Source organism: Coturnix japonica, chromosome 5 (assembly GCF_054131305.1).
Source record: "Coturnix japonica strain WE chromosome 5, WE-NBRP24, whole genome shotgun sequence".
NCBI classification, from domain to species: Eukaryota; Metazoa; Chordata; class Aves; order Galliformes; family Phasianidae; genus Coturnix; species Coturnix japonica.
In genome coordinates, this window is record NC_140667.1 from 33400978 (window position 1) to 33424462 (window position 23485).

The 23485-nt window shown below is 39.6% G+C and overlaps 2 protein-coding genes and 1 long non-coding RNA gene across 20 annotated transcripts in view; 1 reads left to right on the forward strand and 2 right to left on the reverse strand.

Annotated features, from left to right (window-relative positions):
- HECTD1 (HECT domain E3 ubiquitin protein ligase 1) overlaps positions 1 to 6524 on the reverse strand; it is a 54442-nt gene extending 47918 nt beyond the window's left edge. For 7 of the 8 annotated variants that reach the window (XM_015864927.3, XM_015864922.3, XM_085549064.1 and 4 more), the window contains exon 1: positions 3936 to 4161. In XM_015864927.3, the coding sequence (XP_015720413.1) occupies positions 3936 to 4075 (140 nt within the window). In that variant the 5' untranslated portion in view covers positions 4076 to 4161. Of the gene's footprint in view, positions 1 to 3935; positions 4162 to 4188; positions 4277 to 6377 lie in introns of those variants that run through there. The other variant, XM_085549061.1, reaches the window with a different exon arrangement.
- A 2193-nt stretch (positions 6525 to 8717) lies between these two features.
- LOC146760755 (uncharacterized) lies at positions 8718 to 16668 on the forward strand. Its single transcript, XR_014946663.1, has 6 exons — positions 8718 to 8839; positions 9823 to 9872; positions 10674 to 10797; positions 13984 to 14050; positions 14749 to 14870; positions 16262 to 16668. It is a non-coding gene; the product is annotated as an uncharacterized LOC146760755 (long non-coding RNA).
- A 3614-nt stretch (positions 16669 to 20282) lies between these two features.
- The window catches only part of HEATR5A (HEAT repeat containing 5A), a 54124-nt gene continuing 50921 nt past the window's right edge, over positions 20283 to 23485 (reverse strand). For all 11 annotated transcript variants that reach the window (XM_085549070.1, XM_085549069.1, XM_015864934.3 and 8 more), the window contains 3 exons: positions 22881 to 23032; positions 22226 to 22439; positions 20283 to 21943 (listed from right to left, as the gene is read on the reverse strand). In XM_085549070.1, coding sequence (XP_085405196.1) covers positions 21642 to 21943; positions 22226 to 22439; positions 22881 to 23032 — 668 coding nt within the window. In that variant the 3' untranslated portion in view covers positions 20283 to 21641. The remainder of the gene's footprint in view (positions 21944 to 22225; positions 22440 to 22880; positions 23033 to 23485) is intronic.

The window sequence follows — 23485 nt, forward strand, 5'->3', positions numbered from 1 at the left end:
ACACACCCATTAATTGGCTTATTTCATCTCTTTACAGAGTAGGAAAGTTTTTACACAGGTTTTACTGATTGTCATACTACTGCCTTGTTTTACAAGTTGATTTTAGAATATAAGAATGTAACTAAATAACATCTTTCTCACTAATCACTTAACTCTTACAGATAAAGAAAACAGCACCACAAAACCAGTGTCTGAGGAGTTTCCATTTTATTTCACCAAAATGGAGTGAAACAAAAGGGGAAGAAGAAAAGTTGCCACATATTTGGAGAAGGCCTGTATTAATAATAGAGGATTGTAACTAATAGTCTCTAAACATCATTAAAATTACCTTTAACAAGTCAAACAATAAAAATACCATTTCAATAATATTCATAGAAAACATACATTTGGAACTCCTGTCAAGGTTGACTCATTAAAACACCATTTAAATACTATTTGGGACTGACACTTAACGAGTTTTGCTGTTCCCACATTCAATGACTTTGCAAAACCACTTCTACTCACTCATGAGTTTCCACAGCTCACAGGACCAGCTGCTGCTGCTGTGGCAATGTTAGCCATACTTCATGCTAAATGACTAATAGGGGCTGTGACTCATTGTCACCAGAAGATGATTATGCCACTGATTGATTTTAACGCTTACCCATGAGTAATGCTAAAAGCAATTTAATTAGATGCAATTTATAAATCCAGGGAAAACTAAAGAAACACCAATTATTTGGTACTATTATCTGACACTGGATGCACACCCCACTTGTTGTGATACTGATACAGTACTGCACAAAATGCAGCATCGTGCAGTTATGACTACTTTCATTTTTCTGACCTGCTCAGAAAGATTAGTTTCAATATCCACCATTTTTGCACAAACAAACAAATTATTAACTTTAGAATGCACCATTTCACTGAGAATGTTTGCAAAGTAGCTCTATTACTTCTCTGCAATAATGCAGTACAACATTGTGAACCCACTATTTTTTTCTTTAAAATTTAGTTATATTTTAGTTTGCGATCAATCTTGCAAAGTGAGGCTGCATATCATGGCACATAAAAGACTGCAGAAGCTTGTCTGGAAACAATGCTGTGCTTTCAAGGAAAAGGCACAGTGTTCATGTCAATATTTTTCATGTGCCTGTTTCACTGTCAGTCCTCACCATATGCAGCTTTTAATCACCAGATGCACTTCAGCACAAGTATGAACTTTTTCTTACGTTGTAAAAGCAAATGATTTACTGTGTCAAAGAGGACTGGTACTAAATAATCAAAGTCACTCTTGGTAATGCCTGAAATATCTTTTACTTTACTCTCTCATATATTCACCATCTCTAAATACCACCTTCTGATTGTTCAATTCAATAGATGAAAGATTTCCTTAGAAGTCTTGTTAGTCAATGTCGTGAATAGCAGTAAACAGTTTACAGACCTTGAAATAACATCTGGACGGCATACAAAAATTTGGGAATGCTCTCCTGGCTTAAGAGAACAGAAAACACTAATGCCCATAGATTGGGTTTTTTATTACCAGAAAAATGTATCCACATCCTAAATCATGCATATGCTGAACCCATTTTGAAAACTAGTTACTGACAAATACGTTTTGTAACGGTGCTGCCAGATACTCCCTTCTACTTCTTTAAAAGCATCACTGAATAGCAACTTTAAAATAATCCCTGATATTATTTTCACTGCTCTCTCTCAGGATGTGACAACGCTGGCTTCTTGAACTCATTTGGAAAAGATTTTAAAAATACTTTTCAATTTCTTACTAGGAGCCTCAAAATAAAGAAAGTCACCTTGAAATGTAGGCTGATACAGCCCAATGAAAAGTGAAGAGTGCGTGAAAAAAAAAAGTGTGTGAAAAGCAAAGTCCACCACAGAGTGAACACTTCTCTCTACTTCTCCCGTATTTGCAGCCACGCTGTTCCACCTTTAGCGGTTACCAGCCACCTCCACACTCTGCTTTTATGCACTATAAGAGCAGAAAACTACCCAGCTTCCTATGTGCATGTAATGAGCAGCAGCAAGTTATGATAAATGGCAGCAGTAGCCCTTTGAAAGGTGATTAACTACTGCTAGCACACCCAGCACCACAGAATCACCATCAGTGTACTAACAGTGCTGATTGTACTAACAGTAGCAGTTGAAACTTTACAGTAAAGATCACACAAACTGGTAGAAAACCTCAGTAACACCTTCTCAACTTACATTTTATTCTCTTCAGTTTTCTGCTTAAGGGAAGTTTACAACAGGAAAAAAATAAAAACCAACTGATAGGAAGACCAGCAGAATTATATTGAAACTCAATACAAACCAAAAAAAAGGCTAAAAGTTATTTTAAAAAGTTGCTTCTTTCATACATGTCATTTGTTTATTTTGAGATGAAAGTCTGCTCCAAGAAAAGATACAAAGCCCACAACTGCATTAGATCATAAAAGCTGACATTTTGCTCCTGATTTTCAAAGATACAGAAGATTCAAATGCTTATTCCCATCATTCTGTTTGTGTTCAAGATTAAATATACTGAAGTAAAAAGTTTCCTTAAATTTGACATAAAAAATAAAAATAAATCACTCTAAATTAACAAATTCCTTTTTTTGTAGGGGTAAACTAATAAGTCACTAATAGCTGAAAACTTCACACTAGCTGAAAACACAGCACTGTCCATAGGGACAGGTACAAAGTCCAATGCACCACCCTACTATCTCTTTCAGTTCCAAAATTTCACCCATAAGGCCTTCAAGGCCAGGCTCACCCAATTTCAAGTTCTAAAGCAGCATACAGAACTTTGAGCAGCATTGCACAACTATCAGAAATGCTAGTTTTATGTATGATGCATGAATTTCACACTTCTTGAAATAAAAGCAGTCATGAAGGACGAATGGCCTTCCCTAGCAGTCTGAAAGCTGTTCTCTTTAGGGCTAGAACACTTAAGACTCCTAAATGCTCCTAAACCTACACACCAACAAAGCAAAGTAATTGTGAAAGATGCCAGATGTAGAACGAGAAGCAAAAGAAAGGAAACTGAGACTAAGGACAAAAAGGTGGAAAGGAAAAGAGAAGCAGGAGGATCAAAATATGAACTAGGTAAGGAAAAAAAACCCAAAACCACTAACACTGCAGACCTTGAAAAACACATCAGATTATGGAGCAGATACAGGAAGGTGATGAAAGAATTCTAAAACAAACAAAAAAAATCCAAACAAAAAAGTAACACTGCTAATTAACTGCTAATAAATGCTGAAAACGCCGATTGTTTTTACTACCTCCTTTCCACACTACTCACAGGAAGTAGCGTAACAAAGGCACAACAACAGAAGTGGTTACATCAGCACTTTGTGACAAACACAAGAAAGGAGTGAGAACAAGGACTGGATACTAGGTGTACAGATGGGACAAGAAACAGCAGTGCAAAGACCAACCTCCTTCAAAGAAAGGGCAAAATACTTCTGTAAAATTAGATAATATCTGTGATTCTTTTTGGTCTGCAGAGCTCAAAAAAAACTCTTAAGAGAAACACCGCAAGAGTATGAACACCCTTTATGGAAATATATATAAGTATATATATAGTTGATCATTACTGTTGTAACTTATAAAAAGCTTTTTTTTCTCTGGCAGCATTAGGTAAAATAAATTCTTCCACGCTGCAACTCTGAATTCGTTTATTTAAATTAAACAATCAAACCATGAGTCAGAACAGGCACTGTGAATCACTCACATGGCACTACGTTTGTCATTAGAAAACAGTACTTTGCACATTAGCAGACACTTCATTTCATAACAGATACTCGGGTTTGGACACCATTTGCAAAGCCAAAAGTTTCTCAAGTTTGGAATGTTAAATTTCAACAATGTTGAGTGCCATGAATGCTTAAGGTTATACACAGCTATCAAAAGAGAAAAACAGCACGCCATAAATGAAAGGCAAAACTACTTACGTTTCAAAACAGCGATCCACGTTGTCTGACATCAGAAGTAGCATGCAGAGCTGTTCCAGTGCTATCAGCTGCATATCCCTTTCATCCCCCTGCCCCATCTGCAGCCATTCCAGCAGCGTGTCTGGGTCCACATCTGCCATGGCTTCCCAAAAAGAAAAGAAAAAAGCAAAATCCAGAAAAAAAAGAAAAAAAAAAACAACTCAAAAGGAAAAAAAAAAAAAAAAAAGCTGCCTCTGCTTAAATTTAAAACTACCAAAAATATCCTTTAATTGTTCAAGTCAGATAAAGTTGAATAGGATGAATCCCTCTCTTCAGCAGCCCCAGGCTCCTGCAGCTTTCACCTGGAAAGAGGAAAAAACAAACAATTATCTTCACAGTATTACAGTATTTTTCATTTGCCCTCCTCTTGAACACACACACAGCGTGTCTTCATGCTGACATGAAGACAACTTCCCAATATCTGACCAGCCATCTTTTTTCTTTTTTAATTTTTCAAGCTTTATGAGTCAACTGTAATATATTTGCTCCACTTTCTTGGGAACAAATCTCTGGATCCAATTGACAAGCAAGACTTAAAGCCTTCTCTCATAAATAACTCAACATTTAAAATAGAAATAGAAAATAAACACACACTTAACTATTTTGCTTGTTTTCAGAGGTAATTCAGAGACAAATAATGCCATCGTGCCTATTCCATTCCCTTTAACACCTCTTCTTCATAAGTCACCCAACCTTCTGGAAGATGGGTTCTCTCTCCACTCAACTATTCCAATACAAAAAGACACCAAAAGCCGTATTTCAAATGAAAATCAAACTGCACAAAAAAAGAAATTGAGATGAACAACTAAAGATGGAAAATCTTCACAAAACTTTTATGAGCACTTCATCCTTTAAAACAGCTCTGAAACATAATAAAAAGAAGCTCCTTTAAGTCAAAGGAGAAAAAAAGGGCAATTTCAGGATCGCTTCTGTTTTTAAGTTTCCTTTTTTAACGAATAAAACATTCACGTGCCATATTTTTTTTAAGCACAGGGAATAATTAAAATAATTCATGTACTTATAAGGAAAACAACATTATTTGTTGGCCCAGTGCCACAGTTGTACATGTGAGCTGAAGACCAAAAAAAGTCCCTTAAAAATGCTAGGAAGTGTTTCTGATCTGTAAGCAACTGGGACCACGTTTTTTAATAAAAATCAGAGCAAATGTTCTGAACCAACTTCAAGCCAAATACAAAAGGAAGGTTTTTACTACAGCTTATTAAGAAGGGGAAAAAGAGGAAAAAAAAAAAAAAGAAGGGCGAGTTCACCAAACTCATGGGAAAGCACAGAATAAATAGTGGACAGGGCCCTCACACATGTGGGAGAGGAGGGAGGAAGAGGCTGGATCCGGACAAAGTCTGCTGCCTTGTTTACTTGCTGCTAATGAGTTAATAGTTAAAACATAACTCCACCAAGGGCAGATGAGAATGTACAAAGAAGAGGCAGATGTTGGTGTTACACGGAGAAAAGGACACGGAACTAGCAGTGCTGCTTCACAACAGCTTAGAACCCCAAGATGTGACAAAAACGAAGTAGAATACATATGATTTTTTTACCATTTAAAGCCATAAAGACATTTCAGATAACTCAAAAACTGCTTACCACTACAAATACTTTGGTTTTGCTCCTATCTTGTTGGATTGCAAACTATAAAAAGTAATCCATGTTACTAAATTCCTTTTCTACACTTCAAAGGTTGCCTACAATACCGAGCTGTTTACAGACTGTATTTTTCGTTCTAGACTAAATAAAATAACTGAGATCGTCTTGTAGTTATAGTAGTCTCCTTAATGCGATTAAATGATTAACCTCAAATGGGGGCTGGGGGTGTGGAGGATGAGGGAAGGCAGTAGGGGTGAAGGCAGAGACATTTAGGAGAGGCAGTGAGAGCTGGCTAAGTCTAACGCAGCACCTGCCGTGGGGGGCCGGGAGCAGACGGCAGCGAAGAGCCGAGCAGCAAGCGGGGCAGCGCAGGGAGCCGGGGAGGGCGGCCTCAGCCAGGGCCAGGCCGCGGCGGCCCTCACCCTCACCCTCACCCACACTCGGCGCCGGTCCGGGCCCTCGCGCACCCCCAGCGGCCCCGGCCCAGCACGAGGGGATTTTCGCGGCCTCCCCCCCCTTGGCGGCCCTCACACACCGCCTCCTCGCGCCACCCCGCACGGCCCGAGGGGCTCCGGGCAGCACCGCCCCGCGGTCCCTCAGGAGGCCCGGATGGGACCCGCCGCCTCCCGGCCGCGGCCTCGGCCCCCCGCTCCTCCCGGCCTGCCCACACCGAACCGCCGGGCCGGGCGGCGACGCTCGAGTTGTGGGCGAGCCGCAGGCCTCGCGGGGTGAGCCGGCCCGGCGGCTCGCGAAAGGGGCCGATAAAGGTTTAGCCGCGCCTCTCCCGTCCCCGTCGCTCACCTCGGCTTCCCGGAGCCCCTTCGCCAGAGCCGACCCTTCCTCAGCGCCGCGGGGAGGCGAGGGAAAAGGCGAAGCGGGGGCAGCGGCCCAACCGCCGGAGCAGACGGCGGCCAGCGGCATCCATGGCGCTCCGCCCGGTACGGGATCGGTGGGAGGAGGGGAAGGGAGCCGCGCCGCGGCCGCGGGGAGGAGCCGGCGGCTGGACGCGCTGCCGCTGGGGGCGCTGTGAGAAGAGATGCCGCGTCTCCCGCCGCCCCCTCCTGCGCGAAGGCGGGGAGCGGCTTCAAGCCGGCACGGCCCCGCTGCCTCGTAGCGCCGCGTCAGCGCCGCGCTCTGCCCCCTGCTGCATCGGCCGCCTCTGGGCTGCGCTGCGGCGTCGGCCCGTTGGGGGCGGAGAGTGCGGGCCCTGCGGCTTCCCTGCCGTGCTCGTGGGGCTCCCTCCCCTGTGACACGCCGTGCCCGGCCCCGGCGGAGCTCTCTGCGCCTGAAGGAAGCCCCAGACTCGGCTTCCTGTCTCTAAGACCTCCTCGGTGGGGCGCCAACCTCGCCGCCCGTGCCCGGGCCTGGCCTGGCCTCCCCAGGGCCCGGCTGCATTCGTCGGCGAGGAGCAGGCTGCAGGACCGGCCGTGCCCGCTGGGGCGCCTGGCTCCGCTGCTCCATCGGCCTGCGTGGGGGTTTTCGTTTTACGCTTACGGAGAGATTCAACTCGCGCCATTTTTTTCTGTTTTTTCTTAAATACGGTCTTATACTTGGCCTCGCAGTTCATTAATTGCGAGGGGCGGGGATGGGTAACGGTCCTTCGGAGCACAAGTTGTGACTTGTCCTTATCTCGTAGTGAGTTTGAGATATTGCAGCTGTAGCGTTTGGCTGGTGGCCGGTCTCAAGGCAGAGAATCCACCGTGCCGCTCGCTGCGCTAAGGTGTGCAGTTGTTTTGCATATTGGCACCAAATGAAACAAGCTGCAGCCTGCCTGAAATGAAGGACTGAAAGTGTGAAGGAGATTTAAAATGATTTCCATCTCTGCTGCTCACGTGTTTTTCCAAGGAATTTAAGCCCATTAATATAAGTACAGTAAATAAGATTATTGTATGTCATTCCTACCTACATCATAGACATTTCCTGTAATTAGACAAACTACACACCAAACAAAAAGGTAGTAACAGACATGCTCTGGTAAAACTTGCCAAACACAGACATTTTTATTGTTGGTGTTGCAATAACACCCCCAGAACATTTTATCTTTAGTAATTCTTTTTTTCTTAGTACAAGAAACAATAGTTCCCTTGTCCCTGTTTCTGTTTCACTGAGACAACTCATTGTCTTCCTCTTAACTTCCACTTGTTCCAGACCTGATGAGGTTTAGAAGTGTCTCCTTCATGTATGCTTGTCCTTCAGAGGTGAGCAAGACTTCTTAAAGGCTTAAAGTTAAAGACATGAGACACTGGGACAACTGAGTCTGCAGTCTTTAAATTTAGAAGCTTGATCTTCTTTCACTTTCACTGGTATAGAAGTGGCAGCCGAATTAGGCCAAACTTGTGAGAACCACATCTGTTACGTGACCTTACCACTCCTGTCCCGTGATAGTTTGCTTTTTATCGCGAGGAAGATAGGTTTCAATTAAAGCAATGCTGTGAATTTCACCTGAAGACCAATCTCAAATGGTAGTTTTCAGTTGTAATTACTGAGAACTAAAAGCAAACAGATGCTTCACTCTTGTTGCAGGCTGCAGTTCCTGCTTTGTGGTAGGTACATGATTATCCATGCAGACGATGAGGTTATCAAATTAGAGACCAACCGTGGAGCAAAGTCAAAAATACAACATTGTGCATGCAGAGAACAGGAATGAAGTGTTTAAAGTACTTTTTAATGGGAGTATGGTGCTTAAAAATGCTGGCAATAGCTTTTAGTGCTACACATCTTCAGTCCCAAATGTCTAAAATACTTGCATGACCTGTTGCATTAATTTCCCCATGTGAGATATATGTGTGTATATATATATATATAATATTTTTAAAGGTGCATTGCAGCTTTAATGGTGGATTAGGATTTTTTTTTTTCATTGTGATTCATTTGTAATATATAAGAATTTGTTCATGATTTGTCCTTCTCGTAACAAGGAGATTTCTCCTCCCTTTGAATTAAATCTGAAAAGGAAAATAAATAAATAAATAAAAACTGCTCAGTACATCATTTCAGCTCCATAGATTATATATACTTGTTGTATATGTTCAAAGTCTGGTTTACACTTCCAGTGTCACGTACTGAATGGACAGTCCAGATGTTTTCAGCAGTTGTGAGAGGATCCTCCATTTGGATTTACTACAGAGCACTGCCTGTCAGCTGCTGTTTCAGACTCCCTCTATGTACGGCACCTGAATAGACTAGAACTGCCACTTCAGAAATGACTGCTCTCTGGTATTTAGTATGAGGAAAACCATAGCAAATAAGACTATGGTTAGCTGGTAAGAAGGAAATAATAATTGCCTAAGTCATTTTTATGGAATTGTTTTTAATTTTCTTATAAATGAAGTTCAGAAACCAAGATTTCCAGCTCATTTGTTTAGTGCTAGGCCTAAGCATGTTGGGTGAGAAGGATTTTTACATAGCCAGACATGGAACACAAATAAGGCCATATACTGAAGTGAGAAGTAATGGAGCTGATAACTTCTTTGATGATTACAATGAAATGTGTGTGAAACCTGCAAAAACAACTACTGTTCACCATGCATGTACAATGTACGTGTTACTCATTCTGTTTAAAAAAATAACCTCAGTTCTAATATGAGCTGACACACACATGTATGACCTTCCCAAGCCCCTGAGTCATTGCATGTCTCTGTTTCCTTGTTTATTTAAAGCAACAAAAACAACAGAAAAACACACCCGGATCATAGTGCTGGCTGGTGTCAGAAATATCTTAACATGGACCACTGAGTTGCTTAGACATGCTACTATATTAAGTCTTACTGTAAAAGAAAATCCCTCAGTGTTTGAGCAGACCACATGTGTAAATGTGTGAGGATGCTTCTGTGAAATGGTAACAAGGTCACAGGGAGTCAGGCATTGTAGAGCATGGCAGTGACCATTGGCTTGGTTGTAAACTTACCTGAAAATCCTGAAAATTAAAACTTTGCTCAATAAAGAAATTGTCAGTGCAGTTGCTAGGATTATATTATATTGTGGACCCACAAACTGCAAAGAAGGATGTCATGGAGGGGTAGCAAAGATCAGGGACTGGAGAATTTCTGATGAAAAATGGCTGATTTGAGACAGTTCCTTTGTCAGAAGACATCTCGGGTATTCTCGGAATGTTTTGGTTCTGTTTGAAAAGAAATCACATGGCTAGAAAATATCAGGATGGAAAAATATTATCTTTATTTTACTCACAGCTCAAAAATATATTTATTACTGCTTTTTTTTTTTTTTTTTTTTTCTTTTAATTCAGGCTTATGTTTTCTATAAAGAGTTAACTGGTAGCACAAGGAAAAGTCTGTTGTAAGTAATGTTGATGTCACATTGTGGTACTAAGGATTGTAAACTTGGGCTGGGAATGGTTAGTGTTTTGTTATAGAAAACTTGCCAAAATCAAAGTGAAGTACGCCTACAATGAAAACAAAACAAGATATCTCAGATTCCTGTATATTTTTCATTGATATGGAAGGTAGAGCCTGGTACAATTTAATTTATGTTTTTGTTAGCCTCGCTGCCCAACTTTGTGCACATGCCAAGTTGACGTTTCCAAAAATATCGCTCTTCTGGGGTAAATAGATCCATGTCACATAAACAGATCCTGAACACCTCCACAGACGTTACTGAGCAGTTTATGCTAAAGGCCAGCATTGTGTCCAGCCAAATAAAACAGGATATTTGCAGATTATTTACCCTTTCACTTTAGCAATCTTTCTCTGCCACTCACAGAACCATGTGGCAGGAAACACTGAATGGCCCTACTGCTCCTGAGACAAAATGAATAATTCCATACTGCGCATTTTGTTTTCTTGATGAATGAACTTTTTAAAAGTTAGCAAATGTTGACTAAGCTTTTCAAAGCAAGGAGGCCAGAAATTACCAAGGACAGAAACTTGTTTGCCATAACAAGCAAGATCTATAGAATTTGGTTACTTCAACTAATTTACTTCTTAAGCATACCATGAAAAATATTTTCTTCTTGAAAACCGAGGTGTTTTTTTGTGGGGAGGTAGGGTGTTTGTCTGTCTGTTTGTTTTTTGTAAGTAAAATGTAATTGGTGGAAGCTTTTCATTTTAATTTTCCTATATTATCATTTTCCCTTCTTAGCTACTTCACTGTAGAAGTCCGGTGAGCACAAATGTAGTGCCAGCATCTCAACTTTCCAAAAGCAAGTACTGAATTTCGCAACCACAGCGATCACAGAACAATTGTCTGCCAGCTGTAAAGCATGGTGTGTTTACTTTGTGCAGTCCTATGCAATCTGCTGTAACAAGCACCGTGTGAGGGATTGCCTGTTTGGTAGTTCAGATGTTGCAATTACACATGTCGATGTGGTGAGCATGTTACTAATGCTGACGTGATAAATGTATGAGTGACATGTTGGTGTTTATGAAAGCACACAGCTGAGTCATTGCTCTTTTTCTTAAACTATTCCTCGCATTTTCTTGCTGCACTGTATGTTATACCACTTGGCAACCAGTTAACTTACACCAGTATGACTGGATTTTAATTAATAGGTCTCAAAGTTACTCCAACTACTGACAGGATTTTGTAGTTCATTTCTTTTGTACTCAATATCAATACCCCCCAAAAGTGAGACTAGATATGGAGTGCTTGTGATCTAACACCCACTTTAAGTTCTTGTGCCTAAGATTTTTCTCGGTGACCTATTTTCATTGATTCTTAGTTACTTATGGTAAGACAACCAGCATTGATTTATTAGGCAGGCATTTCATCCGTGCTTTTACTATTTCTTCTATGCTACAGATTAAGGGTTTTGTTGTTGTTTTCTTGTAAAATATTAGCTTGTTAGGGTTTTGCTGTTCATAGAAATTTCTGTGTAAACACTTGTCACAGTGAATACAGGTAACTTATTAAAATGACTGAGTGCTGTGTGTCTGAGCCTGCAACAAAGCAAGAATGTTTTCTTCCTTGTTTCTTCATATAATGCCAGCCTTAAAAACAGCAGACAAAATTATTTGTAAAGAAACACAGTTCTACTGACATCAATAAGGTCGTCTCAGCAGTTTGGGTCAACTCAATTGTTAGAAATATTTGTCTGCCTAATTTTTGTTGTAGTTTCTCATGTATATAATTATAGCTGCATAACTACAATGATTAGTCTATGTCCCAGTCACTGCTCTGACCCTGACGGGAGGACTAGTAGCCTGGGGCTGCTGAATCTTGTGCTACCAATTCCCAGGTATTCACTAGCGGAGAATCTATGTCATCGGTAGGAATTATTATCAAAATGATAGAAAAGCCACTACTGAAGTTTAAGCCTTCCTGCACATGTATGAGAAAAGATGTGTCCACCCGGAGTTCTGTAAACAGAAAATTCAGAGGTGTTAAATGCAGATCTGAGAGTAACACAGTCCACTCTTAGAAACTGCTTAGTAGTTTAACACCGAAGTCCCAGGTCCCCACTTCCACGTGTTAGCAGTCTCCCATCTATACTGAACTAACTTTTCATTGTGCAAAGAAAGCCAAGAGGAATGAAGAAGTTAATCTGCATCTGCAGTCAAATGGAGGGTATATGTCAGCTTGCATCTCATGGCCCAGGGATGATTCACCAAGACACTGAGGATATACCCAGAGGGAAAGATTCACTACCTGTGCTGCAAAGAAGGGGAGCACAGCTAGGAAGAAACTAGCCTTTCCAGTTCACACCAAGTCAGAGCTTCCTTCCATTTGGGAAACTGAGATAACAAATCAAAGCCAGAATCCAGCCTAGTCTCACAGGCAGGGCTGATGCCTCTACCAAGTAAGACTGCCCAACGTGTTGCATTAGTAGTAATTCTACAGGAAAGCAATAAGAAATGTTTTCAAAAAGCTGATGATGTGCTGCAGAGTTCATATGCAAATATACCTGCTCGTTACCTAACGCAGGTAGTCTCAGGAAGCAGTCTTAAGACAGATATTTAGAGGTAAATCATGTTCTCCATCACAATATTGTACACTACCAATATCGGAAATACAAGATGAAATGAGTGGATGTTTTTACATGTAACTGAGTGCAGAAGTTAGCCCATAAGCATACTTGAAAGTCAGGCAAGGAAGATGAGACTTATGTATTCAGCATTAGGCAATTCACGTATACTTCAGCAATAACTATGCTATAGCAACAGGTTATCATGTTTTAAATAATAAAGATGATAATGACAGACTTCAAGATTGAAGCCCCATCTGCTTTTCCTTTCTAACATGATTAACAGCAATAGTAAGAAACAGGATCCTCAGACTGATGCCTCCATGTCTTCTGGAATGGTTAGAAGATGCAAGCATCAAAACATTCATAACTATGAAATGATACACAACTTTTCTATAAATGGAACATCTGACTCTTCACTGTCTCCTAGTAGTAATCCATATCCACTGCAGGGTTATTTGCAGGACAACTGTCCCTGCAACCTTGATCTATTTCTATAAAGGGCCACAAAGCTGTCACTTTGCTGCTGACTTAAGTTAGACCTTTTCAGCTAGGGGTGCTAGTTGGGAAATGGACAATGGCACAGCAATAGTTAGTCTTCACAGTAAGCTTTTTCTTATACCTCCATGATTTGGTTTTTATTTCTCCTCTCATTCAAAAAGGGAGGCTTGCTCTGTTATTTGTGCTTCTGAAAATCAGTTCCTCTCTCAGGCCCCACTTTGCGTAGACTAACAGTTTTAATTTCTTCAGAAGAGGGGAGTAGGAACAAGTCACACTTAAGGACTAGAGATATTTACCCTCTCTTCCCTGCCCTCAAGGAACTGAGGTATTGCCAGCAATTAGAGATAGTTGGCAGTTCCCCAGGGATTACAATAAGCAGGAACCAGTAAGTGCACTCTGTTCTCATCTACCTGCCCTAGAAAAGCTCATTTGCCACGGAACAATAGCAAGAACTTCTCAGTTCTCTTTGAATTCTTTCTGATCTCTGAAAATCATCCAAAACACAGAGAAACTACTGTTCCAGGTTCAAATCCTAATCTAAGAACAGTGGCAAAATTTTGCAACTCATGTAACTCCTCATAAGTAGTTACAAAATCTTTTAGTGAAAACATAAAGGATGTGTGTTTGGATGTTGTAACTGATGCTCAGAAGACAATGAAAACAAGGCTGAGAGTCTGCTGAGGCAGTTGATTAGTTACCTAATTTTCAAACTTCTCTTCCTGCTTTGCATACTACTGGATCATTTTCATATTTCTGTGGAAGCGGCACAGCTTTCTGATTAAGCTTCTGTCTGGATTCTGGCTGTTTTTATAGCTTGCTTAGTGACCACAGAGAATATGATCAACTTACAGCAGCTTGCATATGTTGTCAACAGGTATAGATTTTCAGTATTACGTGTAAGTAAGTTTCCATTACTTCTTATAATAATGTCATTAAGTTGCCTCATCCTGTGCTGCACAGTACAAAGTGTTTTGCTTTGATTTACAGGACTCACTGACAGTCTCTTTATTTCCCGATTATGAATAATGGTCACAGCAAAACAGAACAAGCACAGGTAACACATAATAACATTATAGAAATGTCACAGATCTAAGTAGTTTCATATGTAAAGTATGTATAGGATTCCAGTCAGCTATGAAGCTGTGAAATAGAATAGACTTATAAACACTGGGATTATGGGATTTCAATGTGGCTCATCACATCCGAGGTGAGTACCCTCATCAGAAATATGATTCATTAAAAAAGAATAAAATAATTATCAGGTGAAATTAAACAGTCACGTTAATATGAGATCACAAACAGCTTTGTGGCATCTTCAATCTGTAGGGTAATTAGCTCTACAGGAACACTCACCTGTTTTGGTACAGTGGGAAACTAGAATATGTTGGACTGATTGTCAGATTCCAGGTGATTGCCTGCTTGACGGTCCTTCCTGAGAGTTTGTGTCCTCTTGTGAGAATAAGTAGGAGAGTTTTTGACTTGCTGTTACATCAGCAGGTGGGTGGCACGTATCTCACACAGGCCATTTAGAAGCAGTGACTTTACCAAGTAACTGATTTAATTACTATTTTCTTTCTCTCACTGCATGTGCCTTAGTAGCGTCTATTGTTCTTTTGTTCTGCTTCACCCTTCCTTCCTCTCTGTCCTGTTCTTAACCTTCAGCATTCATTTGATTTGAAAAAGAATCCCTCAAGAATACTGTTGCTTACTTTGCAAACTTTGTAATGGTGCCTTTGCTGCTGTTTTTCCCAGTGTCCTGCCTCATCTTCACGGGAGACTGTCTTGCTTCCCTTGTCTGGGTCATGTTGCCCTCCAGCACTTCTCCTGAGCACAAGTCACTGACTGAGTCACAGCTGGGTGTTGGCTGGCTGAAGGTAAGGAACATAACCAGTAATGATCTCTAGCAGTGAGTTAAATGTAGTTCTGAGATATTAGCCTGAACAGAAACTGGAGTTTAAATACTTGCATGTCTTGTGCAGTTCTTGCACTTACCAGAGGCACATAGATATGAAAAACATTTAAAAGATTCACCCATTTTGGGGGCGTTGTTTGTAGGCTAAGTACAGCTTTACAAACATATGCTGTCAGGGGAGAATTCCTTGCTGTTAATATTCTTGTTACATCCTGAAGGAGAAAATCATGGCATTGAATTATCCCAGTTTGGATCCTGACCACCAGCTGTGAAGCTGATTCAGCCAATATGTACTGCAGCCTAGAACAAGCAGTTTCCAAAGTCAGCAGCAGACAGATTGGGCTCATGTGTCTCTCACTTATGTGTCAAAGACACTGTAGGTTTTTCACAAATTTATATAATTGAAAAATTCTCACATAACTACACAAAGGTGGTCTGTGATACACGTAAGTGTTGCAGCCATGCTCTTCAGTTTGTACATGGCAGGCCAGGTAAGTTCCTGTTCCCTATTCACTTTCCCACTCACAGAAGCTTTGCATTAACAGTCCCCCATCCTCCATGTCTGCTTCAGTAGTCACTCTGCTCTGTAGTTACTAAGTAACTTCTGTCTTGATCAGAGAAGCTTCAGGAGTGTTTTTGAATCAACACTTCTTATCCTGTACCATTTAATTTCATGGATCCGAATGTTGTTGCAAGTACACAAAACTGGGCAGGACTCTTGAGCAAATAAATAAATACACATGGAATGACAGGGCTTCAACAAACACTGCTCTGGAGGAGATAAAGAAGAGAGAGATGTTTGCATTATAGTGAAGATCGCTTTGAAGGCAAGCTCAGGTCTATGCATCTGTTGATCTTATCTCACAAATTCTAGTTGCATTATTTGACTACCAAGTCTTGGCACGGTTGCAGGCTGCTGGTGTTTACTGAGCACCATTCATGCAACTTGTGTTCATGAGCTGTGGGAGCTGTATGTTGCAGTGTGATTGTGATCCCAGACCAGGCAACTGTTGTGAGCAGGTACTTAAATCTTCTGGAAAGGCTGGTTTCGGTTGCCCACTTGGAAAGAAGAGTTTTAACTCATAACTTCCCCAGGTTCAGCTGCCTTCAGCTGTAGAAGACTGCTTTGGTCTCTCCTACCACACCTACAAAGAGTATGTGCATAGCCTGCCATCTCTCCAAAGTGACATGGAAAAATCAGGATAGAAGCCCATGGCATGCTGAGGTCCATGTGTATCCTTACTGTGTATTTTAGAGGGGGCATAGAACAAAATACACTTGTGGCTAAAGATCACACATTTGTCTTTGTGAGTATCTGTTTCCAACCACCTTGAAAATTCTTGTTATTCCCAGGTTTGTTGGCCTCACAGTGGAGAGAGAAAGAACACGGAATAAAAGGAGTCAGCACAGCTTCCCACCGCCCAGAAAAGACAGTAGTACTGGGTAGGTGATTATGCCTCAGGCAGAACTGGTCACAGTACAAATGAAATCAAAACACAGTTGACTGTTTTAGAATGATGGCTGCAGTAGTAAACAAAAACTGGGCGAATGCATCTGTTGCTGCAAGTAAGCAGTGAGCTGTAGCTGGACTGTTCTGTCTCAGGTTCAATATGAAAAAACATTTTCTCTTACCTCTGTTTATCTCCCCATGCCATCCTTGTTTGCTTAACATATGTGATGAATTATCATAAAAGAAAAGCTGAGATTTCCTGCAGACTTTTTTTAATTTCTCTAACTATATTTCAAGTAAATTCAGTGACAGAAGTTTGATCCCACTGTGACTGCACCTGTTTCCTGCAAGACACGCTTGCAGTTTTGACAATTATTTTTATTTATTGCTTGCCATGTAGTTTGCATAAAAGGAAAAGAGGTTAAGAGCATTTGCCTTTGTAATAATAGGCTGTATTTTCATATGTAAAAACTTTTACTTTAAGGTATTAATCCAAACAGTTTCCAGAATCCCTAATGCCTGTACTGCCACAGGAAATATCTACGAAATTTTCTGTTTTTCCAGAAAAAACAGATGCCAATTTTAACATTGGCTTAAAAAAAAAAATCCAATTTCATGCTGGACAATTGGGATTCATAACGTGTGGCAACTTAGAATAGGACTTTTTTATATTTTTTTTTCATATTTTCTGTTACTCCTTTCAGCTTCCTACCTCTAAGCTTCAGAAAAAACCTTCATCACCTGCAAACTTGACCTATATAAACAGAGGGCTTTCTTGTGCCCAATTGTTCACTTACTGCACAAACAGGAATATGCATACGGAGAACATCCTCTATTATGTCTGCTACTCATCACTGTGATTTGTTTCCTTCTGTGAGTGCTGCCATTCACTAAGCAGCTAGAATGCAGGTGCAGAGGATAGAGATTCGATGCCACATTCTGCCTTCTGGAGTCTGATTCCGCAGTTCAGATGACTGGCACTACAGAAATGAGAATAAGACCACAGATCAAAAATTATATTCAGCTACAGAGTAAGCGAATTTGGGTTAATCTACTACAGATCTCTTAAAGAGATTTTGGAAGCCGGCTTTTATTTTTCCTTGTTTCTCAGAAAAACTGTTCAGCCCTACTTTTTCTGTATTTAGATATCACTTCCCCTTATGTAACAAACCTTTTATTCTCTGGAAAATGCAGAGAATATTAATATTAATAATAATGATAATAAAATCTATGACTGTACACCTAAACCACCACAAAACTTTGGTGGCATAGCACTGGCATTTAAGGATTCCTTGCAGAGATGACATAAGGTATTTTTTATTCTATTCCACATAATCAACTATCAGTATTATACATCTAAAAATATCTAAGGGACAGATGAAGCATGTACTAGTTCATCAGATGTGCTTTTCATGTCTTTGAAACTATACACTGCTGTCATTAATAGCTGGAGCAGCATATGTGAACATGAGCTGCTTGTTAAATACTTAGTTAACTGGAGTCCTGTGTGACATTGTCAGCAACAGTTCAGAACACTGATAAGCAGAGAGGAGTAAGAACAAATCTTAGTACATCTTTTATTGGCTATTTTTAACGATCTGAGGTTGCAACTTAACAGAAATTTCATTATTACTCTATACTGAGAGAAAAATTTACTTGGAAAAGTGTGGTCAGGCCACATGGGTTACCTACGCAGAAAGCAGTGTCTGGCAATGCACACAGCATCACAGCTTCTGGGAGGAGCTGAGCAACACCACATTCAATTCATAAGGGTGCAACACTTCTGGGTTCTTTGATCCCACAATGCAGAGAAGAATAAGATACTTTGCTATATGTTCTTTTATTTAAAGACTGAACAAAGGCTGTTCATATTCTAAGGATCTTCCCCTTTTACTGTGTTGCCTCGCTTGGAATTGCATGGGCCAAGTTTTCCAATGAAAGCAAACATGATAAGTTTATAAGTAGTTTGAAAGGGGTACAGACTGGTTTAAATCACTGTTGGTTAAGAAACAGTATGCAATTGCAGAAACAAGCTTTTGCCCAATGACCCGCTAATAAAATGGGATTACACTGCAGGAAGCGAAAGCCAAAAAGGGTTGCACCTAGCAGAGAGATTAAGGATGAAGCTTTAGAAGATGCTGTATCAAGGAACCTCGCAGGCTGAACACAGCAAATCAGATACTGAGCAATGCTGGGCTAAACAAGCCCCTTAGAAATGCTGCCTGTTTCACTGGATTGCCACAGACAAGTATCAAACTGAACACAACCACATCCCAACAGTGCAATGCCTTTACATGGCTATGACTAATTCCATGTTGTTGCAGGCAACAGAAAGCTGTTTGTGAATAATTACTGCATACCACATACATTCTGTAATGTAATATTTATGTATACTCAATGTTGGGCATAAGCAGGACCTCTTGTTACACAAAAACATTTGACTTTGAAGGAACATACAAAATGAACATGCATGCAGGAACAGCCTCCACTGCACAGAATAATAACTGGATGGAAGTTTACTGGTGCTTATAGAAAGATAGAAAAAAAAAAACCAAAACCAAACAAAACCAACAAACAATCAGCAAGGCGGCATAAGGCACAGGAAGCTGTAACAGTAAAAGTGAGCATTGTTCGTGGCTAAGCACATCGTTGGCTATTTATTTATATTTGTCTCTCAAAACATCAGAACTTGAGAGCCAAGCAATGCTCAGAAGAGAAGAGTAGAATTAAAACCAAAACTACTCTGAAAAAAAAAAAAAAGATAGGTACTTAGTAAATTAACAAGACTGCATCAAAGATATCTGATATCCAACTGAAACAGGATTCTAACATTCATTAATAAGGTAAATTTATTCATGTGAGCACTCAACTTGTTATTTTAAGTGCACGTAATAAAGCACAGCCCATGGGAGAGGTACTTTTACTATTTATGTGGATAAATTATCTGCACGGATTAAACCCCACGCATATAATCCTATTTTGCAGATTACAGAAAAGCACTGATAACGTTAACAATTAGCAGCGGTTCTCTTCAATGAATCGTGCTTTTGTTTCTGCATTCACAGTATGTAGATACGTTCAAAATGGAGCTTTGCCACATGTGGTTACATGACTTGACCAAGAAACATCACAATTATGGCTCTTGGCAGTCTGACTAAAAATATCAGCTCCTGAAGTGGGATTCCCTAAGAAATCCAGGAGAAAGCTCTTCTGGTTTTTGGAAGTGTAGCTTAGTGCTCTTGCAACTTGAGTGTGCTTCTTAAAGGCAAAGAAAGATTTTATCAGATTTTATTAATGATAGTAAAAAATTAGTGTAAGAAAAAAAGGTGGCTGCTGTTATCACACAACTCAAAAAAGTAACCGCATACAGCTATTGTAGCAGGTAACATTCTCAGCAATACACTTGGCCACTTTCACAGTCAGCACAACACTTGAGTTGTTTAAGTCTCAAGTCTGATTTTTCCCAGAAGTGGTCAGGAGAAAAACAAACACACAGAAAAAAACACTGCACCAAGTCAGGTGTGAAGGGAAAGAAGTGACTGAAGAGATCAAGATCAATAACTGACAGACTTCACATACGTCTCTTTTGACACAGCTAGTGCAAACTACAGATTTGACTGCAGTGAAGATGTGGAACAAAGAATCTGGTTCTTCAGGAAAAACAGAGGGCGTCTCAGCCATCTTCTCACAGATCACCCATGCCAGCATTTGGCACAGAGCAGGTACATGCATATATAATACATATCTCCCTGATCCCCCTTACTTACCATTGTGCTGTGCAGAACTGAGGAAGGGCCACAGACTTTGGTGTGTCTGGCCATGACCTGTTTTTCCACTTTCCACGCAGCAGCATACAAACATTTCTTTCTGTTATGGAAGTCCTTAGAGTTCCTCTGCTACTGGGTAAAATGACTAAGACAAATCTCAAGTGAAGAAAATTAGCTTTATTTATGTAAATTAGAAAACTGAATTGTTAGAACTTTGGTCAAATGGTTAATTCTGTACAATTTACAATTATATTTATATACAAAACTTTTAATAAAATACAGTACATCACACTTTTCCTGAGTCACAGTGTGTTTCTCAGTTCCCTCTCTTTTTAATTTTAATTTTTTTTAAGTAATTAGAACCAAGAAGGAAATGCTATCCTCAGTTTCATAGTGTTTGGTTTAGACAATACTGGTACTAAGAAAAAAAAAAAAATCAATACTATATGTAGAAAATACTTTATAGCCATTGCAATTTTTAATAGTTATTTTTCTATATTAAAATATGCTCCTTAATAAAAATGTTAATTAAATACTTCTTATGAGTTTGTTGTACTTCATTTGACACAAGACAAGCTGACTTCAGGTACATCCACAGCTCTCATTGCAGAGATGCATAGATTTATGTGATGTGTGCATATATTTGATCGTTTAAAGATCAGGAAACACACATCCAGGTAGAATAGATGTCTGAATCGAGGCACAGTATATTAAAGTCGCTGTCCTATTATGGACAAAATATTTGAGCTTCAATTGCCTGGCTAATGCAATACAAATTAACACAAGTATACATACTGAAAAGTGAGACTATGCCAAGCAGCAAGGCACCAAGCCTGCAAATGCTTACAGATTCACAACAGCCCCACAGTGCAAAGCACTACCAAGTCCTCAGTGAAGAAGCACTGTAAAGCTGTATTTAACAGCATTTGTTAAACATTGGCCTGCTCAAGAATTTATTAACGTTACAGATGTTAATGATGTTATCTTTACTGATTTTTTTTTTTTTTTTTTGAGATCAAAGATAATTTATTGTAAGGCTTACAAGGATATTTAATCTGCTTACTTAATAATTCAGTGTGTTAAATTAGTAATTAAGATACGTTACCACCTGCAAGTAAATTTATATCCCAGTAGCATCCAAAAAATGATTCGGGTAATTTATTTTTGACAAATATTGATGTAAAACAAAATTAATTTTACTTTCTGGCTATTTGTGGGCTGCTCCTAAATAGATCTATCATAAACTTCACTAAAGACTTTTGATATAGGCATGTGCATTTCTGGTACTTTAATCCAAAAACATGGGTTAGAATCTTTCTGAGAGTCCTATTTATATTGTTCAGAGAAATCTGCTAAACTAACAGGCAGTCATCTAGAGTTTTATTTTCTCTTAAAAGATTTCTATAATTTTTCAATGCAAACTGGAAAACATATGAGAGCAACTCACAGATATCCTCTGATTAGAAATTATAAGGAGTATTTTTTGCTGTTGATATCAAAGTGCAATAACGAGACGTCAAAGAAAGTTCGTCTTCAGCTGAATGCTCGAACTTTTCCCAGGATTCTTTGCAAGTTTAGCAGTCTTCACTTTGATGCTTTCTTGATTGCCTTTTACAGCTGACTCAAGCCTGGCTTTCATGGTTGGAGAGGAAGCCATTAATTTCTTAAAAACCACTGAGTACTGTGGGCCAATTTGCATCAGATTTTGCAAAGCAAACTCATGCAGATTTTTTGCTGTGCTTGTAGCAGAACTCAGGGCATTTTCATCCAAAAGAAAGGAAATAAGGATAGGAAGAAGGCAGGCCACCAGATGAGCACCTGTAAGCATTGAAAACAGGACTTAAAACATACACTTTGTAAAAACAACTTCACATTGCAAATAGAAGCATTTCTCTGTCATGAACCAAGCTAACATTAACACAAATTATAAAACAGCTAATATTTGAAATGCGTATTAGAAAGAACCAACATTCTAACAATTCTGTTAGCAATTATTGTTGAGGAGTCAATTCCCGGAGATCCTTTTGTTCTTATTTATTACCTGTGACAGCTTTAAGTGTGTGTAATGTGTTTTGGGTACAAATCATTGAAGCAACTTACGGTGCTCTTCCTCAGCAGCAGCTGTAAGAGCTGTTACCACCTTGATTCCTTCCTGAACAACCTGAAGTTCTGCAGCATTTTCAGGCTTTGATTTTTCTGTTTCCTGCAATTTCTCCACGATGGATGATACTAAAGAGTGAATATAAGGATATGACACAGTTTTGTTTGGATGCTGAAAGATGGAGTGCAGCAGTTGGTAGCATTTATATTGTACCTAAAGGGAAAATAATATTCGCAGTTACAAAGTGTTATACCTTGAAATACAAGCCAGTGTGTTTTAAAACTCACAGTTTATCAGATAAAATTTCAGGGAGGGAGAAAAATCTGCCTCACAATGTGAAAATAAATCAGTTTTCAGGGTGCTAAGAAAAAGTGGTTCACAGAAGCACTATAACTTTTAATCAAATCAATAACAACAACTGGATTACACATCCTCTTTTTTTCCCACTGAATCCAGCATCTCCCCAGACTTTTTAGTTAAGGAAAATATATTCCTTTTTGTGTTAAGATTATGCGTTAGCACTGTGTCAGTGCCAATGTGTGGACTGTGTAGGACAGAAGTAACTGTAGTCAAAGCATGAAGAAACTGAACAGGAAATAAGCTAAAATAACTTCAATACACTACTGGTATTCTTACAATTTCACTAGTACTTACAACAGGATCTTTTGATTCAAGTGTTACTTTGAACTTTTCAATACAACGCTTTTGAAGGCACTCTATGGTAGTAACTTCTGGACTGGTGGACATAATAAATACTGTGATAGCAGTAAGCAGGCTCACTTCATCGAGTTCTCGGAGAAGACTGTCTGTTAACAATAAAGCAAATGGCCTGTTAGATTTGGAGTGGGAAGTAATTCTATGAATTCAGACTTCACAGAGAAGTGAAATAGAAATATCTTGGTCTCTCTAGGAATCTCTTTTTTCAAATACATGACACACTCTGACGCACTGCTATGGTTTTGCACTGTTACAAAAGCCAAGGCCATAATAAGAATTCAGGAGTGGTGACTACTTAAAAATACCTATTCCATTTTTCCTTTGTAGGCAGTGCAATAAGCATCTTTGAAAAGCTGGTATGACATGTAGGAATGCAGCAACCTATTCTGACAATTACAGAAAACTTGCATTAAAAACATACATCCTTTTTGCTATGGCTGAGGCTTTTGTTGAAATAATTTATTAACAGCGCTATTAACAAAAGTTCCAATATGAGCTACAGATTTGAGATTAAACAGAAGGAATGACAAAAGCCAAAAGTT